This window comes from Solea senegalensis, linkage group LG9 (assembly GCF_019176455.1).
Source record: "Solea senegalensis isolate Sse05_10M linkage group LG9, IFAPA_SoseM_1, whole genome shotgun sequence".
Taxonomy (NCBI): Eukaryota; Metazoa; Chordata; class Actinopteri; order Pleuronectiformes; family Soleidae; genus Solea; species Solea senegalensis.
In genome coordinates, this window is record NC_058029.1 from 13,785,873 (window position 1) to 13,802,273 (window position 16,401).

General features: G+C 39.0%; 2 protein-coding genes across 3 annotated transcripts; both read right to left on the reverse strand.

The window, feature by feature from the left end:
• Positions 1–248: 248 nt before the first annotated feature.
• sult2st3 (sulfotransferase family 2, cytosolic sulfotransferase 3) lies at positions 249–5,482 on the reverse strand. 2 transcript variants are annotated; one of them, XM_044035109.1, is made up of 6 exons: positions 5,202–5,482; positions 3,371–3,579; positions 3,130–3,256; positions 2,388–2,482; positions 1,769–1,949; positions 249–1,488 (listed from the first exon to the last, which is right to left on the reverse strand). In XM_044035109.1, the coding sequence occupies exons 1-6, from the start codon at positions 5,335–5,337 to the stop codon at positions 1,373–1,375; spliced, it is 864 nt and encodes a 287-aa protein (XP_043891044.1). In that variant the 5' UTR covers positions 5,338–5,482; the 3' UTR covers positions 249–1,372. The 2 variants fall into 2 exon arrangements, with proteins under 2 accessions (XP_043891044.1, XP_043891042.1); XM_044035107.1 differs by lacking the exon at positions 5,202–5,482 and adding an exon at positions 4,573–4,848.
• Positions 5,483–7,499: 2,017 nt separating this feature from the next.
• Positions 7,500–12,519, reverse strand: tmem147 (transmembrane protein 147). The gene is made up of 8 exons (XM_044035142.1): positions 12,437–12,519; positions 10,852–10,953; positions 10,408–10,477; positions 9,898–9,963; positions 9,649–9,785; positions 9,469–9,553; positions 9,089–9,210; positions 7,500–8,227 (listed from the first exon to the last, which is right to left on the reverse strand). Exons 2-8 carry the CDS (start codon positions 10,926–10,928, stop codon positions 8,107–8,109), a joined length of 678 nt encoding a protein of 225 aa, XP_043891077.1. The 5' UTR covers positions 10,929–10,953; positions 12,437–12,519; the 3' UTR covers positions 7,500–8,106.
• Positions 12,520–16,401: the final 3,882 nt, after the last annotated feature.

Below are 16,401 nucleotides of genomic sequence, written 5' to 3' on the forward strand. Positions count from 1 at the left end.
TTTAAATAAATAAACTCTATAAACTCTAAAGATTTCAATTTTCATCTTAGTCTAAACCTGCGCTGTCTAACTGGTCTGAACCTGCACTGTTCAAAAACAGAGGAATGATCCAGCTCCACAACCGTCTATTTGTAACACAACCATTGCATATCTGTGTCCAAAGGAATTCTGTTTTCTTAGACCGCCGAGGGCCATAAAAACAACACTTCAGCAGATTTATCCATGAAAAAAAGAACTGGAAAACTGAGTATTTGTAAAACACTTTAATACAAATGGTCAGAGAAGACTGTAAATACATGATATCTTCATGACATTTTTATTCTCTTTTATTAACATTTTTGTAGGTCGATATGTTATTAGCATGCCATTATTATGCAACAACATTTGCTGTGCTGCATCGGATAACAGTATTAAGTATTCAAAGACAAAGTAATTAGTACCAAAAACACATATAACAATATTAAGCAATTCCAAGGCAGCTATGCAGCAGGTGATTAGTCATTTTGAAAAGCATGTACCAAACATATCATTATATTTTTCTGGCATTTCTGCAATAGTAAGACTATAATGTGGCATCAAAATACATTAGGCTGAACGTTTGTGGATACAGCATCCACAACCGGGGTAAACAAATATTAAACAGTATCTAATCAATACCTCTAATGATCTGAATATTGTTTACATTTTATGTATTAATACATAATGTGTTAATGCCTCGACTTGCTAACTGGCTTTGAGGATGTCTTGTATGTTAGAAAAGGCTGAGTGATCTAAGGCACCAGACTGAAGGTCACACTCTCCTTCCAAAACAAAAGGGACTTCTGGTCTCCGGATGAAGGTGTCTGTGTAAAAAGGAATGTAACAGGAGGATTGCTGGTTCAAATCCAAGGACACATCAAGGGCTGAATTGTCCATGATCAAGGTACCCAACCCCCATTGCTCACAAGCACAGACGTGTGTGCTACGTTTATTTATTCCCAAATGGTTTGTGTAAAGACGGGTTATGTGCACAGGGTAAATTCACTCTCACTGATTGGTGTGTGCGCAAAGATTAGAAAATTTAAGTGCTTTGTATGTATATGCTTAAAGGTCCAGTGTGTAACATTTAGAAGGGAGAACGTATCTTTGCATAAGCGCATAATTGATTTCCGTAGCTTTATTATAAGCCTTTTATAGGAACTTAAGGCAAGGACATAGTCCTGTGGCCGACACAATTTTCTACAGCAGCCCAAACAACACCGTAGTTTCCTGACACACTTATAAGAGGGGGTAATTCTTGTACACTGGACCTTTAAAGTTTCACAGATATTGATTCAATTAGCACCAGGTTACCACCATCTTTCAGCCTCTCTGTATTTCCTCTGGTTGTTGGTCAGTCCAGACTCCACGGCAGAGAGAAGCTCTCACCCTCCATCTCTTTGCGAATGACGGATGTGAATCGGGCGAGTTGCTCCGAGGTGAAATGGTTTTTCCAGTCTCCAGGAACACCTGTCATCACAACACAGACACCACGGTAGTTTGTAACCTGGTTATAGGAGATCAGCCGCAACCAGGTTGACATTTCAATGCGATTCACAGCAATCTGTAGAGACAGTTCTGTTGATGCAGTTTTTAATCAAACTGAATCCAGAAAAGTATCAGAAACCAGCCATAGTGTTTACACCAACACATGCAAAATAGATTATTATCTAGATCATTTATAGATCATTAGATTCAACGCTGCTATAACTCACATGATTATGTTATCACACAGACATATAGGCCCTACCTTTCCTCAAGAAAGGAGATTTGGTTGCGTCCATGTACTGCTTCGGGACCAGGCTGAAGTTGGACATGTTGTTGGCCTTCATGCTCTTCAAAGAGCAATGCTCGGCTATCTTCTGAATAGTTTCATCGTTCAGGTTACAGCCAAGGAAATCTGAAATTCGTCTGAGAGCTGCGGGCAGGTCCTAGAAGAAGAGCACACCGATGTGTGTACTTTCCTTTAGCAAGCAGACGTTTGTTGTCATCTCGCAAGAGAGATTCTTGTTAAAACAAAATTTTACTGTCTGATGAGCCCAAGGTAGTATTTAATAGCATTAATTAGCTGGACTACATTTGAGATTCAGGAAAAGTTTGTCACAGTTGTGCAAAAAGACGAGAATCCCTAAAATAATAATAATAACAAAACCACTTAAAACAAACTAGATAAAATATAAAAACAGACATACTAATAAATAACATAGCAATATAAATAGACTAGACTGCTTTCTTGAAACATGTGTAAAATATACATGAACTAATGCTAAAATTGCAACTATTAATGACTTTATAGTAAACCAGCGAATGCCAAAACAGTAAGATATCACCATTAACATTTACTTGTGAGAGTTCTAGGACGTTTGTACCTGAACCATGTCTTCATATGTGATGTACATTATTCTGTCTCCAAGCGCTGTGTGTCTCCAGCTCTTCACATGATCTGTCCATTTTCCAAACATCACTGCAGACAACACAGACATTGGAGAGACCAAAGGTTTTATATCACAGTATTTTTCAAAATGTTTCAATGGTTTCACAGTATACAACGGTATTTTAAATGCATGAGCATGAGTGTGTGTGTGTGCTCATATTGAGTGAGTGGTTGAGCGAGAGAGGGAGAGGTGCAGGCGTGTGTGTGCGACTTCACCCAAAAGTGTATTTTTTCTACTAATTTCCAGAGATATATGTGGTATTTGATCATCAGACAGTGGATCTGTGATACATGTCTCATTCCCACGACAACAGAGTATAAATAAAAAAATTGACAAAAAGTCGACGTCAAAGTCACTTCCTTCAAAGAAAATAAAGACCCTACAGTGCTCTTTACTGTGTTTTATGAGTAAAAGATAAAAAAAGGGTCAAATTTAACAAACACAGCAGCAGAAGTGGAAAAGAAATGGGTGAAACTGACTTTTAATGTAACGACACGTTAAAACATGTTTTCTGCTAAGGTGGTGGAGTAAGTTGCTCGCTGCTGCAATTACAGCTAAGCCTCGAGTCAGATTGCATGTGGATGCAGCAGCAACAAAAAAAATAACTGGTATACCGCACAGCGCTCCTGTACTTTTCAGCATTTAAAATGTGCGCTTCTCTTGGTAATACTCTGACCTTTGCCTGTCAGGAATTTCTCCATGAACTCATCAAAAGTTCCTGGATCTTCGAGGAATGCGGCCATCTGGTGAAAGTAGTATGACGAAACCATGACATCCTTTGGGTTCCTTAAGACATTGATCACCTATAGAGTAGACACACAAGTCAGACAATGTGAACAACATGATGTTTATTACATGTTTATTACATAATAACCTACAGGGATGCACATATGGGAATATAGCACACACTTATTTACCTTGGCCTTGGACTTGAGAAAGGACGGGGGCATAAGGTGGTAGGGTAAATGGGTGACCAACGCTCGTGGAGATGTCAGCTGATCCACAACTACCGCTAATCTTTTCTCCTCCAGCCAGGGAACCCGGTCCCAGTTAGGAATGGTTTGGATTGGTGTCAGATCGCCACCATTCAGCACCAGTGGTAGGATCTCCTGCATCCAGACCGTACCTGTGGAAAAACAGAAGAGCAAATAACATATAACAACAGTAACTTACCTTCTGACGTAGGCGGTAGATCGCCAAGAAGAAGTTTTGACACATTTGAACCACGTGTACTTTGATTCTCAGGCACAGTGTGTGTTCTGTCAGGGCACTATCATGACTCTCTGTGTTTCACAGTCATTGGCAGTAACTCAGGTGAGTATTTATCTTTAACCCTCTGTTTTTCACTTCCTCCTTTGCTTGTCACCTCCACCATAAGTGTGCTGAAGCCAGGTTGTGTGAGCATGTGTGCCTAGAAATGTTGTTCATTTTGCTGCATTATCAAAATAGTTTTTTTCGCATGATTGAAGTTTTTTACTTTACATTTATAAGATTATACTTTTAATTTAATAAGTTCAGTGACACACACAGTATATAAAAAAACATTTTTCAGAAGCTTCTACAGGTTAAAGTGTCTGTAAAGTTTTCTGTCTCTCAAAGCTGGAGTGTGATCCTGTTAGTCCTGCCCTCCTGTGACAACTATCTGAGAAAGGTGTATTAAACCACGTTTAGTCATAAAATGCTAGATCATTACATACACATGTTGTGCGAGTTAAAAGACTAACTTTCAGTCACATCATTCCAATCCAAACACCGACGATCACAGAATTTGACGGACATGAAAACAACAACGCCGGTGCCTGAGCGAACGATTACACTTCGAGTGACGTCAGTTCCAAATGCTCTCGCACAGTTCAACAACGACTGCGAGGTCTTATAAACAAATCTGTACAATTGGTAGCTTTTTTTGTTGAATTTATTTGTTCCGTTTTGTTGTTTTAGCCGTTTCAATGTCTGGCCAGTAAAGCCGATTCTGCTCCAGACGAAGAGCACAGTGCGGGGGTGCGACGCGATAAAAACAAACTGCCTCTGCAGGACAGACATTTCTAGTTGTTCAACTACAACAACTTTGATTCTTATTCGGTCAAGTGTGTGACTCGTGAAGTTCAGAGACACCGACCTGACTTCGGGTACGTGACAGCTACGACGTCGTCATCTTGGAAAGCGAATTCCTGTGCAAACTTGAGGCTCGCAGCGCAGTGAGTCTCCGTCGGAAACATATATCCATGATCAAGAAAGTACATCTCTTCAATGGCAGACATTGTGCTGAGGATTCGAGGAGGGTCGAGGTCTGTTTGTGCAGATCAGCTCACTCCACCGGTGTATGGAGGACCAAGAACGTTGCAATCCTTGTGCACACTGGTGTGTCTCTCTACCAGGGGCGTTTCATATGACTTTTTGGACCTGTACCATGGAACTCTTACTTTTTCGACTACCTGATTATTTATTTATGTGTGTATTTATTTATTTATTCATTCATTCATACATTCAAATCTTGTGCACACGATCCCTAATGGTAAAGCAAAAAAACAAGTGGAGTATACTTATACTAATACTAATACTAATAATAGGACTGAGTGACTTCTAATGGACAATGGTTTATATTTATATAGAGCTTTTCTAGGCTTGATGACCACTTAAAGTGCATGGCTTTATACACCCAGTCAGTATTGATAATGAACATATCATATAGGTGAAATTCAACCTCCCTAATGTCTCACGCAAGTGTTATCAGAGAATAGACTTTACCTGATTTGGGGTAAGTCACAGCAAACACATCAGTGTCGTTGACAGAGAACTTTTGAGCAAACTCCAGGCTCTCCAGTGAGTGAGCCTCAGGTGGCAGGAGAAGGTCGTGGTAGCAGATGTACTCGGGAGAGGTCATGGTCGGTGTGTAAAGCTCTGATGGGAGACTGGCAGTACAGTGCTCCTACCTCACTGGTCTTCTTATCAGCTAGTCGGCAAGTCTCTCCTGTTGTCTATGTTGCCGTTTCCCTGAGCTCTTGACTGACCCACTTTCTTTGTTGCATTACATGGTTTATGAATGGCACCCCTCTCCTGCAAGTCATCCATTCTTTTCTAATTAAGGGGTTGCAACCTCCAGGGAACTGGTCAGATTAGGTTTAAAAGGGTCAGTTTACACATATCCACCTCTTTCCCATGCAGATAGATTGCTCTGGTTTTACTTCTAAACAAATGTTATTATAAAAACCACAAAGCGTCATGCAGGATGCTAACAGTGGGATCTGATAGGAAATGAAATATGCCATCCAGAATCTCCTGTGTCCTTCCATGATTTCACCAGGCCTGAGAACCTTATCTGCATGTGTAACTTGACACTAATATTTTTGTGATTCCATATAAACGCAGTGCTCGTCTGAATAGAACAGCTCAACCAAAGTCCTGCTCACACCAGGATCATTACTACCTCGATAGGAGAGTCACATTTCGAGTCACACCATTCTAATTCTCACTGCAGTCCACGAGACTTAGCTCATGTCTGTGTGCCACTGCATTCTCTTTGAATGAATGTGATTGTTTTATTCAACCACATAGTCAGCAATAGTGTATACCCAGAGTAAAAGTATTAGGTAACAGCAAACTCCATTGTGAAGTTTTAATAATGAGGGCTTTGTTGGACTCCATAGACCACTGCTGAGAGAGGAAGAATGAGAGGCAGAAAAAAAATCCAGCCTGTTGAACCAGCAGGAGGAGAGTGGCAGATGTGAGGTAGAACAGCAGAGGACATTTGCTCTGTGAAAAGACTGTAAAATCAACGTGCAGGAGACACTCAAGCTCCATGGTATTATTCTGAGCTCACTATTTCATTCAGGAAAATGCAAAAAAGGCTTGCTGACTTGTAAAAGAAAGAGAAAGGAAAGGAAAGAGAAGAGGAGAGGAGGAGGCAGCAATTACAGATTCCAACCAAAATGGCCAGAACCAGAAGTAGTTTTGGATCAACACCAAAATTTAATTCTATCCTTCTTTGGCCAAATCCTCTATCCCTGAGACCTATTCAGACAGATGGATGGACAAATGTGGCAAAAAGATTCTTTTAAAAAATGTGATAGTGGGCATCACTTACATTTTTAATAATTCCCATAATTCTCCTTCATAAGTCCCCAAATGGTCACCTGAGCCAGATCTCATGCTCAAGTGCCAAATTTGTGATCCACACTGACTCATTGTATACACTCGTAATCATTTTCAGTGACCAAAAAAAAGTGAATTTCCTCCAAATTTCACAGGGAATATGATCTAGTAAATACCCTCCCTCCTCCTTTGACTCTTCATGTTTTTTTCATTTCCTGTCTTCATCTCCAGTCTTAAAACTATTTTCGTTCCAAAACGAAAATAGTTCTCCATTATCTCACTTTTCATTCCCTTTCTCCCGGGACACATACAGTTGTTCTCCCTTCCTCAGTCCCCCTGCTAAGGAATCAAATGTAGTGTAATAGTGTATGGTCATGTGAGGACAGTCACACAACTTTTAGGTTGCAAATCTTAAGTTATTTGAATATACCACACATAAGTATGTCTGTATAGATGTACAAGTGCTTCTTTTCTGTCGCCATTCAGAGGCTTACTATGCAAATTAAGAACTTAATCGGTATGAGAAGGCCACTGTAGTTCCCTGACATGCTCCGGATAGAGAGGGTTGAGTGGACAAGTCCTGTTTGTTACAATCTGCAGGTTGACCTTTAAGTGAATGTCAAAATTTCCACACAAGCTAAATATATATATATATATATATATCACACTCGCCCCTATGGTCAATTTAGAGTGTCCAATTTACCTATCCCCACATTGCATGTTTTTGGACTGCGGGAGGAAGCCGGAGAACCCGGAGAGAACCCACGCACACACGGGGAGAACATGCAAACTCCATGCAGAAAGGCCCTTGTTCCAACCGGGGCTCGAACCCGGGTCTTCTCGCTGCAAGGCGAGAGTGCTAACCACTATACTACCGTGTGGCCCTCTTTGGAGAAAGTTGGTGATATATATCAAGGAAAGATGAGATGGCCATTAAGATCACAATCACAGACGTTTACACTTTAACATACTTTTATTGAAATTGATGATGCTTTTGAGTTCAACTTAAAATCTTTCACACAATTTCCTTGATTATTACAATCATTCTACAATTGAATTTGAACTTTCTTCTTATTTATTTAGACATAAATAAATCAATACACATAACTGACTATTAAAGAACTTTCACGGTCATCCACAACCAACCATCTATTCTAAGCATGTACACTGGCTCATTTGTCAACACATACTAAGAAAAAGTGTTATTTATGAAGTCTAATTTCATTTGTGGTCATTAAGATACAAAATTCACCTTTTAACAAGCCAAAACTGCTTACTGAGAGGACACAAAAATAGACACCAAATGCTTGTTCTCCATTTAACAGGCAGTTCAAAACCAACTGGAAGAACCGGTTACTTCGTCGACTTGACCGAGGTCTTCTTTCTGTACATCAGATTAGTCCAACTTTCAAATAACAAGCATTTATAGCAGTCCTGAGTACTGCATGACAAAACTAAGACTGATATGGTATCAGTGGTCAACTCCTGGTCTATGACCACCCACAGTCCACTCTGGACCACAAAGACTGTTGAAGGCTTATCCCAGGCTGTCGCGCGCTATTTAGTTACTGTGGACCAGAGTGACAAAGAGAAACAGCGAGCAGAGAGAGATGGCACCAGTCAACACAGCTTTGACCAATAACACTGTCCAACTGCCCAACAGGAAGATGTGGACAAACAACCTGCAGGTTAAAACAAAAACACAATGTAACCAACAATTTCAAAGAACAAAATAGAACATTGCAAAGATCTCATGTCATGGGTCAAACATAAATCACAAAACACAAGTTATAAGAGAATTTTCCACTTCCTCATACTTTTAAATTTAAAATCCAGTAATCATACACAGCATGATTTTGATGATGATATTTTGGTGATAAACTGGTCAACTCTAGTCACAAATAATGACAGCACAGTCACACTCATTTTGCACAATGGAAGTTCAACTAAATGATCTGCAAGCTATTTCATTAGTCTCTTTTTCTTTATGTAACACAACACTTTAAAGTATATCACATGTATGTCAATAATACTTTTTATCATCAAGCAACTGACATGTACATACAAATTGAGATTTTAAGCACACAGAGTTATGTAAATTAATGTTTGTATATTTATATTGAACCATGGAGTCTTGCTCTATGTCAGCTGAGATTGGCCCCTGCGACCCTCATGTGGAGGATAAAGTGGTAAAAGACGGATGGATGGATTATTGCTCCTACTTTTGCTGTGAAACAGTGCCACCATGTAGTTTATAGAGCTAACTGCAGCCAGAAGGTAGATGGACAAGCATATAAATAGGAGTATTTATAGGAGTGTTACACTCTGTCTGTTAATTAAGGAACTAAATCCAGAATGCAATACCTTTACTTAGCATAAAGACTTCTAAGCAATGCAAATAAACATACATGTCATAAAATGACTCTAAATGTATATATTTTAACAGTTATATTAAAAAAACCAAGACAATGCAGAAACACTATTGAGTCTATCTGTGCTATATACAGTGTGTCTGCATGTTAATGTTCATTGCAAGTACTTACTCCATAAGGAAGGCCTTGTAGACACAAAGAGCCAACAACACTGTGACCGGCAGTCTGAAGCTCTTAGGAAGGTCATATCGTGTAAACATCCACACCACTGCCGCCATGGCAATATAATGGACCTATATACAGGCATGTAAATCACAGATCTTCAGTATTCTTCAGACCTAAACGTTTATTATTTCAATATCCAGCTTTTTCTGAACATGCTATTACTGGGTAATTGCTATCAATGTGTAGAGTGAAATTTTAAAAACAGTAAATGAACATCTTAATTATGATGGCATCTTTGTAGGATGTAGTGACTATCAAAATGAAAACAGAATGGATAAAGGTCATGGACAGCCTCCACAAATGAGGAGTAGACAACAGCTACTAACCAAACTGATGTTGGAGTCAAAGCTCATCTGGATGTACTTCCAGTCAAACTCGATCCCTCTGGCTCCCACCCACAGAGGGAGACACCTGAAGAAAAACAGGGCAAACACAGTCAGATTTGATATATAAATGTATATAAATGAAGCCAATGTTTCCCCTGTACAAAGAGTGTAACTGCGCACCTGGACATGACAAGTTCTGCTGTTGCCCAGCCCATGGCAGCCACCATGATCTTATACTCGCCTTTACCAGCATTACGAGACATCACAAGATGGAGGCCCAGCAGATCTGCCAGGTCCACTGTAGCCTTCATAAATTCCTGGAGGACATACATGACAATATTTCTGCCTCCTACACAAGATGTCAGTGTAAATCTGACAGAAATGTAGACCTTCCTTTTAGAAGTTACCATGATTCAGCTCAACACTCACCCCTACAAAGTCATAAATTCCAGCTCCTCCTTCCCAAGTGGGGAAAAATGTTGCTAAGAACAGCATCTGAAACACAGGAGTGAAAGCCCACTTACATTCATGTCCAAGGTAGCCAATAATATTACATTTACCTGTGCCAAGGAGGATTTTGCTTTCAGCTGCGCTGTTTGTCTGCGTGTGTTCATGAGCAGTATAACTCAAAAAGTACGGATTATCTGGGGATGTAGGTTATGGCTAAAGATGACTGAACTAACAGTACTTGAGATCTTGTATGTTATGAATCTTCACTATAAAAATTTAATTGAATTTAGTGGGTTTTTTTGGTTTGTTTTTTTAAACAACTGCTAACCTTGCAGTATATGGAGGTGTATTGACACTGAGGGAAACTGAGTGACATCTGTTTGTGCTCTCTGAATGCTTTCTCTTGTTTGTGCTGTATGAGTTACACTGTCTCCATTTTTTCAGTTTTATTCCAGGCACGGTGGGAGACAAAAAAGAAGGCTTACTCACCTTACATAGCTGGACAAAGAGGTAGGTTGCACCCGCTTGGACACATCTCCAGAAGGCATTGTACTCTGATCTAAATGTTGAACATGAATACACAGGTCAGTGTACAGTAAGGAGGTAGAGAATGCACTTTTGCATGTGTGAAGATATCTGAACCATATCATTCAAAGAAAAGTCCACATTGTTCCGTTTAGCAAAAGCGCTGCCAAATTCAAGACCACACTACACAGTTCCAAGAGGATTATGTGAACCCCCCCAGATCTCGACCATACTAAGCAGATTATTAACTAATACTACAGTTAGTCTCTAAGCATCTGTTGCTTACTGCAACATCAAACTACACCATAAACCATAACCACAGCCATTTTCTTCCAGCCCATCCCGTCACACAGTCAATCATTTTTTACCACCATGGTGACACATCACCAGATTCCAACGGACACTTACAAGCCACTGCACTTATATGTTATGAAGTAAGGGAAATATGCCAGAGCAAAGCAGTTTCCAAAGTGAAAGAGGGTCATAATGCCTGGTCACTGAAGTCAGCTCCTTGAAGAGAGAAAGACAGAAAAAACAAAATCTTTGTTATGTTACTAAAATTTGACAGGCCATTTTTTTAATACATTTTACTGGCTTACCAGATTCAATGAACATAACCAATCATAAAATAGTTGTATTGTAAAAATGCAGATGAAATGATTCAGTACATAAATGAAACAATTCATATCTTTAAGTTCTCATTTTTTAATTTAAACGTAACAATTATACTATGATGGTGTCACATATGGTTATGCTCCATCTTGTTTAAAATGTATAACAAATTAGACATTGATCTGAAGCATGACTGAAGCTGCCCTATTTAAAAATAATAATAATAATAATAATAATGATAATCAATAGCATTTAATACTATAAGTTGCTTATTTCTGTAAAAGAAGAAACAAGGTGTGTAAATGTTAGCAATAGTGGTTTGGTGCCTGTTCAGTACAATACTGGACCCTTCACTGTTGTGTTATAGGTCAGATTTATTGAATAACTGTTTCTTTAAAATTGCAGTGGAATTGCCATGTAATGTCCAAGCTGCAGCTACGCTGAACTGCTGGCTTGGAGCAGTATTAGTTGTATGAATAGTTTGAAATGTACATGAATTTGTATGAACAAGCGGCTGAAGTATGAAAAGTTTGAAATGTACATGAATTTAAAAGGCATTGAAGTAGTTAGAAAAGGTATAAATAAACTAAAATGTACATGAATTACAACGGTGTTGGATCAAACCTTGTACTTTTGTGCAATTTTGAGTATTTTTGTGGAATAAACCTTTATAAATTTAAGAACTTAATATTTTGGGTGGAATGAGGAAGCGTTACATTTAAAACTATAGGTATACATGTAGACAGTAGTAGTTTGGGTGCAATGTACCTTTAAAACCTTTCCTCTGTTCACTTTAATTAACTGATATGAATCAGTCGTGTGTGTGGCAGCTCAGCTCCATTACAAATACAGAGAATACAGCGTCCAAACATGCTGAAATGTCTTAACCGTGAGTATGAACAAATAAAAGTTCTAATATCCTAAACATTGTAGAACTTACCTTTCAAATAGGCGAGAAATAATATGAACGAATGTGTAGAACAACGTTTCTCATAATAGTTAGGTCGCTTCTATCAGTGACAGTTACCTGCCGTACTTCCTCAGACACGGGTCTGAAATAAAATGAAATATACTCAATCCGATTCAAGTTGATGATGATGATTCGGTGCAAATTCAAGAGTTTACTTTTTTTTCAATCCACAAACAAAGACATTTAACCGTATATTGTTAAGCAAATTAATGATCTGTACATTAGCTAGCTTGACTGCAATGTCGTTCGTCGGTGTGGACACAGGACACGCAGCTACAGCTAACTCTGCTAGCTCTTAAAATCGTGAGGACAGTTTATGTCCATGCGGAGATGAGACACACAGCTCTTCTTCACGGTGAAATGTGCCACACATTAGCATCTAAAACAGAGACTTTAAATATTGACACTTACTGTGTATGAGAAAAGCCGAGAGACTCATACAATTCCGTTGAGTGACAATCGGAAATGCGCCTTGCTCCACCTCGAAATACTTCCGACAAGTGTCACCGATTCAAAAACTGTTCCGCATCTCGACCTTGCACATTGTTTTTTTCTTCATCCTGTCAATATTTAGAGTCGCGTATTTAACATCCAAACTTATCAACATTATACAGTCTGGTATCACGTGCTACGCATACAGGAAGCCCCTGATATTCGAAAACTGATGTAAGTATGTGTGAAACACTACAGGAATGGACCCTTTTGCAGCCATTTTGACAGGTCACTGTAGTAAAATAACATGGCTGAGTACCATTTAGCTTCATCAGTTACATGGTGTATGCTGGTTCTGGTTCACTGTCACACCTGTCCTGACTTACATGAACTAAAGAGCCATCATTAACCCTGTTATTTTTCCTGATAAAACATGTCAACATCACTGCTGTGGAGACCATATAGATTAGGGAGCTTGTTGGTAGCTCATCTGATGCTCCTACCATAGGTGTAACGAAATTGATGGAAGACTGATATTTTGATATAAAATGGTCAGGTATAACATGCTAATTTTCCTCATGTTGTATCTACAATAAGTGCAACTGTAACAACCAGGGTTTTCTTGTAGGCCTAAAGCTCCCATAAAATGCTGCATGTCATGCCTTTTCAATTGTGTATTAAGCTTTTGCTTAAAAAGAACAAAATGGCCGGTTTGTCTGCTGTGCAAAATCTCATCCTCTATAAAGAAAGGCCTTTGCCTAATGTTCATAAATTATTCTAAAGCTACGAAAACATAACATTTTTTTTTTTTATTGAAATACATTGACCTTAATGTTACACACTGGGCCTTTAAGACATTACACACGCTACATTACAATACAACATACAAACTGACAGTTACTGATAATGTACAGTGCATAGCCTTTTTATGTGAAAATGTATTTATTTATTTATACATTTTTGTAGTTACAGTTTAGGCTGTGTGAGACTGAAGAACAAAAAACATGAATAGCAATAAAATAGAGGTAAGAGTAGGGAAAAAAAGCTCAGTCAGCTATACACAAAACAAATTCCAATAATGTTATGGAACCCTTAAAATCTCAAGAAGCCCCATTCCACAGACACTGTTTCAAGCAGACAAAGTTTCTTCTCTCTGTACAGTCCCTGATGATCCAGTTGTTTGTGTCATTTATGTCATGTTTGGACAGTGCCCCACAATTCGCCATGGATGGACACTGTGGCAGTGTCTCCTGGACTTTCAGCTTGTGCTGAATGCTGCTGACGTTCAGCTTCGGCTCTGTCATCCACAACCACCGCCCTCCAAGGAAACGTAGGCCGATCCAAACCTGAGGCAAGACATGAGGCAAGTGTTACATGTCACTGTCACACTTTCAGAACTTTAGATCATCTTAGGCTTGCTTAACTGAGGAAGCAACACAACACAAAGTTCAGAGCAATAATGGACAATAAATACGACATTTGAAAGACAGTTACTTTTGCAAAACTTTGCTACATAATCAAATAAAATGATTTGAGCAAATTATAAATGCAAAGGCATTGAATGAACTGCATTTTTATTCATACAATATTTTCAGAATTCTAAGCTAAAAAGTTCAGACGATTACATTTTTGCATTCGTAAATATGAAAAAAAATGGTTTATGTTCTCATTCACTACCACCAGGTTAGGTAAAATGTATTCCTCTTAGTTGGTTATGTGTGTATGTGCTGTGTAGTTTTAATTCTACAGGACTCTAAGAACTGTCTCATAAAATAAACAAAGATCTTTATACCTGCAGTGTAGGTGCTCATAATCCTATAGCTCATTAGAGTCTGTAGAGAGGAATATTTGTAGTATGTTGAGGGAAAAAAAAAGAAATTCTCTTATGTACTAATGTGTAACCCCATCCAACCTCGTCAGTTGTGGCTTTGTGGATCCTCTCTCTGATGTAGCTGGAGTTATACAAACGTCCGCTGTTATACAAGAGCCTGCATTTGGGGCTTTCACATTTTGCTTTGATGCCCTTGCAGTGAGTAAGGGCCTCCTCCCATGTCTTGTTCTCATTCACTACCACCAGCTTGTCATCATAGCAGACAAAGCTCATGTTTTTGGAGCATTCGTTGCTGTGCCACTTAAAGTCACGATCAACAGAGCCACAGTCTTTGGTGAGTGGCTCGCCTGGTGCCCAGTTTCTGTACATAGATGACATATTTCCAATCCAGGTCCAGTGGTTCTCAGCCTGTCTGTACAGTCCAATCCAACCATAGCTATTTATCTCATGTTTGTTTGTTGTGGTGATGGTGGAGAGGTTACTATTCCTTTTGCGGCAATACCGAGATGCACTGTACCAATTCATCTTACCTCCGTGATTTTGAATATTATCATTTACAGAACAGTACACTTTAGATGTTGTTGAGCACTGGACACTGTGCCACATTTTATCATCTCCTATAACTGCACAGTGACCGCTATGCTCTTTATACCAGTGGCTGCTTTGTGTGAGGTTGGCTCCTGAAAGCCCTTCTCCAGTTCTGGAAAAAAAACACAAAACAAAAACATTTTTCACAACTTTCAGTTACAACAGGATCCTTCAAACTTCGTGTGTTTGGACCCTAAAAACAAACTCAACAATATTTTGTGTAGCAAAAGAGTTTTACGTTTTTGATATTCAGATATTAAATAGAGTAGTTTTTATTAAAATAAACAAACATTTATGATTTTAAAATCAGCATAAATGTGATCTCAAACTGGCTACTCACTGTACATTTATCGACTTCCAGACTGAGTCTTCCACAGGGTCCCGATGTAGGCCAATCCACACTTGATTGTTGGTCTGTTCCCTCAGCCACTGTCTCAGCGAGTATTGGTTCAATGATTCCCAAGTGGCGAGGTCAATGTGCTTCCTCTGACAGTGAAGTCTTGCCTCTGTCCACGTTTTTCTTTGTGGATAGTAAATGTATTTCATGAGAAGAACCTCCAAGCAAAGAGCAGCTATGATCAGCAAGGACAGTGTGAGTTTGGAGCTGCTCTTTAACCCCATGACTGGTCTTGTCTTCACTTTTAAATCAGTCACACAATTGCAACTCCTGTTAGCCCCATCAGTTTGTAGTGTGGTCAGTGGTCAGTGGAGCTTCAACTCAGTTCTTTTAATAACTGCATATACCTGGTCCCTCCCACTTAAGACACACCTCACCTCAGCACATCCAGACGACCTGTATACCTGTGCGCACCTGCTCTTACAGTCGAGATGGATTTCAAACTCGCTGTGGCACATTTCAGGTCTTCCTGAAGTCTTTGTTTTTTATATATATATGTATGTATGTTTATATATATATATATATATATATATATATATATATATATATATATATATATATATGTATGTATGTGTATGTATGTATGTATATATATAAAGGCCAAGGCTTAAGAGCCCATATGTTTTCTTGCACATGAATAATTCCACTGAGCCATTCCATCCATTAAAGGAGTTCAATAAAAGGAAAACTATTAACTACAGATAAGTCTGTGAAGGACGGGGCAATACATTGCACAAACGCACGGTAAACAATGAGACAATGGTTGAACGAAAAAAATGGATTTTAGAAAAACAAAGCAGACCCAAATCCAGTCCTAGGTCTAGTGAAAGTCTTTGTTTCACTGCGTTTGCAAGATTGATGCAAATCCTCAAGATTCAAAACTTTGTAGCATCCACGCTTGGATGGGAAAATCAGGCTTCAGGCAAATGACTTCGGATTTGAATCTTCTTTGTCCAGAAATGGCCAAGGCTGACCCCTGTGTCTACACCTTTTTTTTTTTTTTTCCAGTGGGATGTCATTCATTCAAATGATATGCTTCAATTTTATTTGTGTAGCGCCAAATCACAACACACATGATCTCAAGGCACTGTACATAGTAAGGCATCACTGAGCTTTAAATAAAAAGTT

Bases quoted from the DNA above. Each gene is read 5' to 3' on its own strand.
- tmem147 (XM_044035142.1), bottom strand. From the start codon at position 10,928: ATGACCCTCTTTCACTTTGGAAACTGCTTTGCTCTGGCATATTTCCCT. The intron at 10,478-10,851 runs GTAAGTGTCCGT...TTCAACATTTAG, and splicing joins ACATATAAGTGCAGTGGCTT to ATCAGAGTACAATGCCTTCT. The intron at 9,964-10,407 runs GTGAGTAAGCCT...CCTGTGTTTCAG, and splicing joins TCTTTGTCCAGCTATGTAAG to ATGCTGTTCTTAGCAACATT.
- sult2st3 (XM_044035107.1), bottom strand. From the start codon at position 4,714: ATGTCTGCCATTGAAGAGATGTACTTTCTTGATCATGGATATATGTTT. The intron at 3,580-4,572 runs GTCGGTGTCTCT...GTTTTTCCACAG, and splicing joins TGTCACGTACCCGAAGTCAG to GTACGGTCTGGATGCAGGAG. The intron at 1,950-2,387 runs GTACAAACGTCC...CTCTTCTTCTAG, and splicing joins CATATGAAGACATGGTTCAG to GACCTGCCCGCAGCTCTCAG.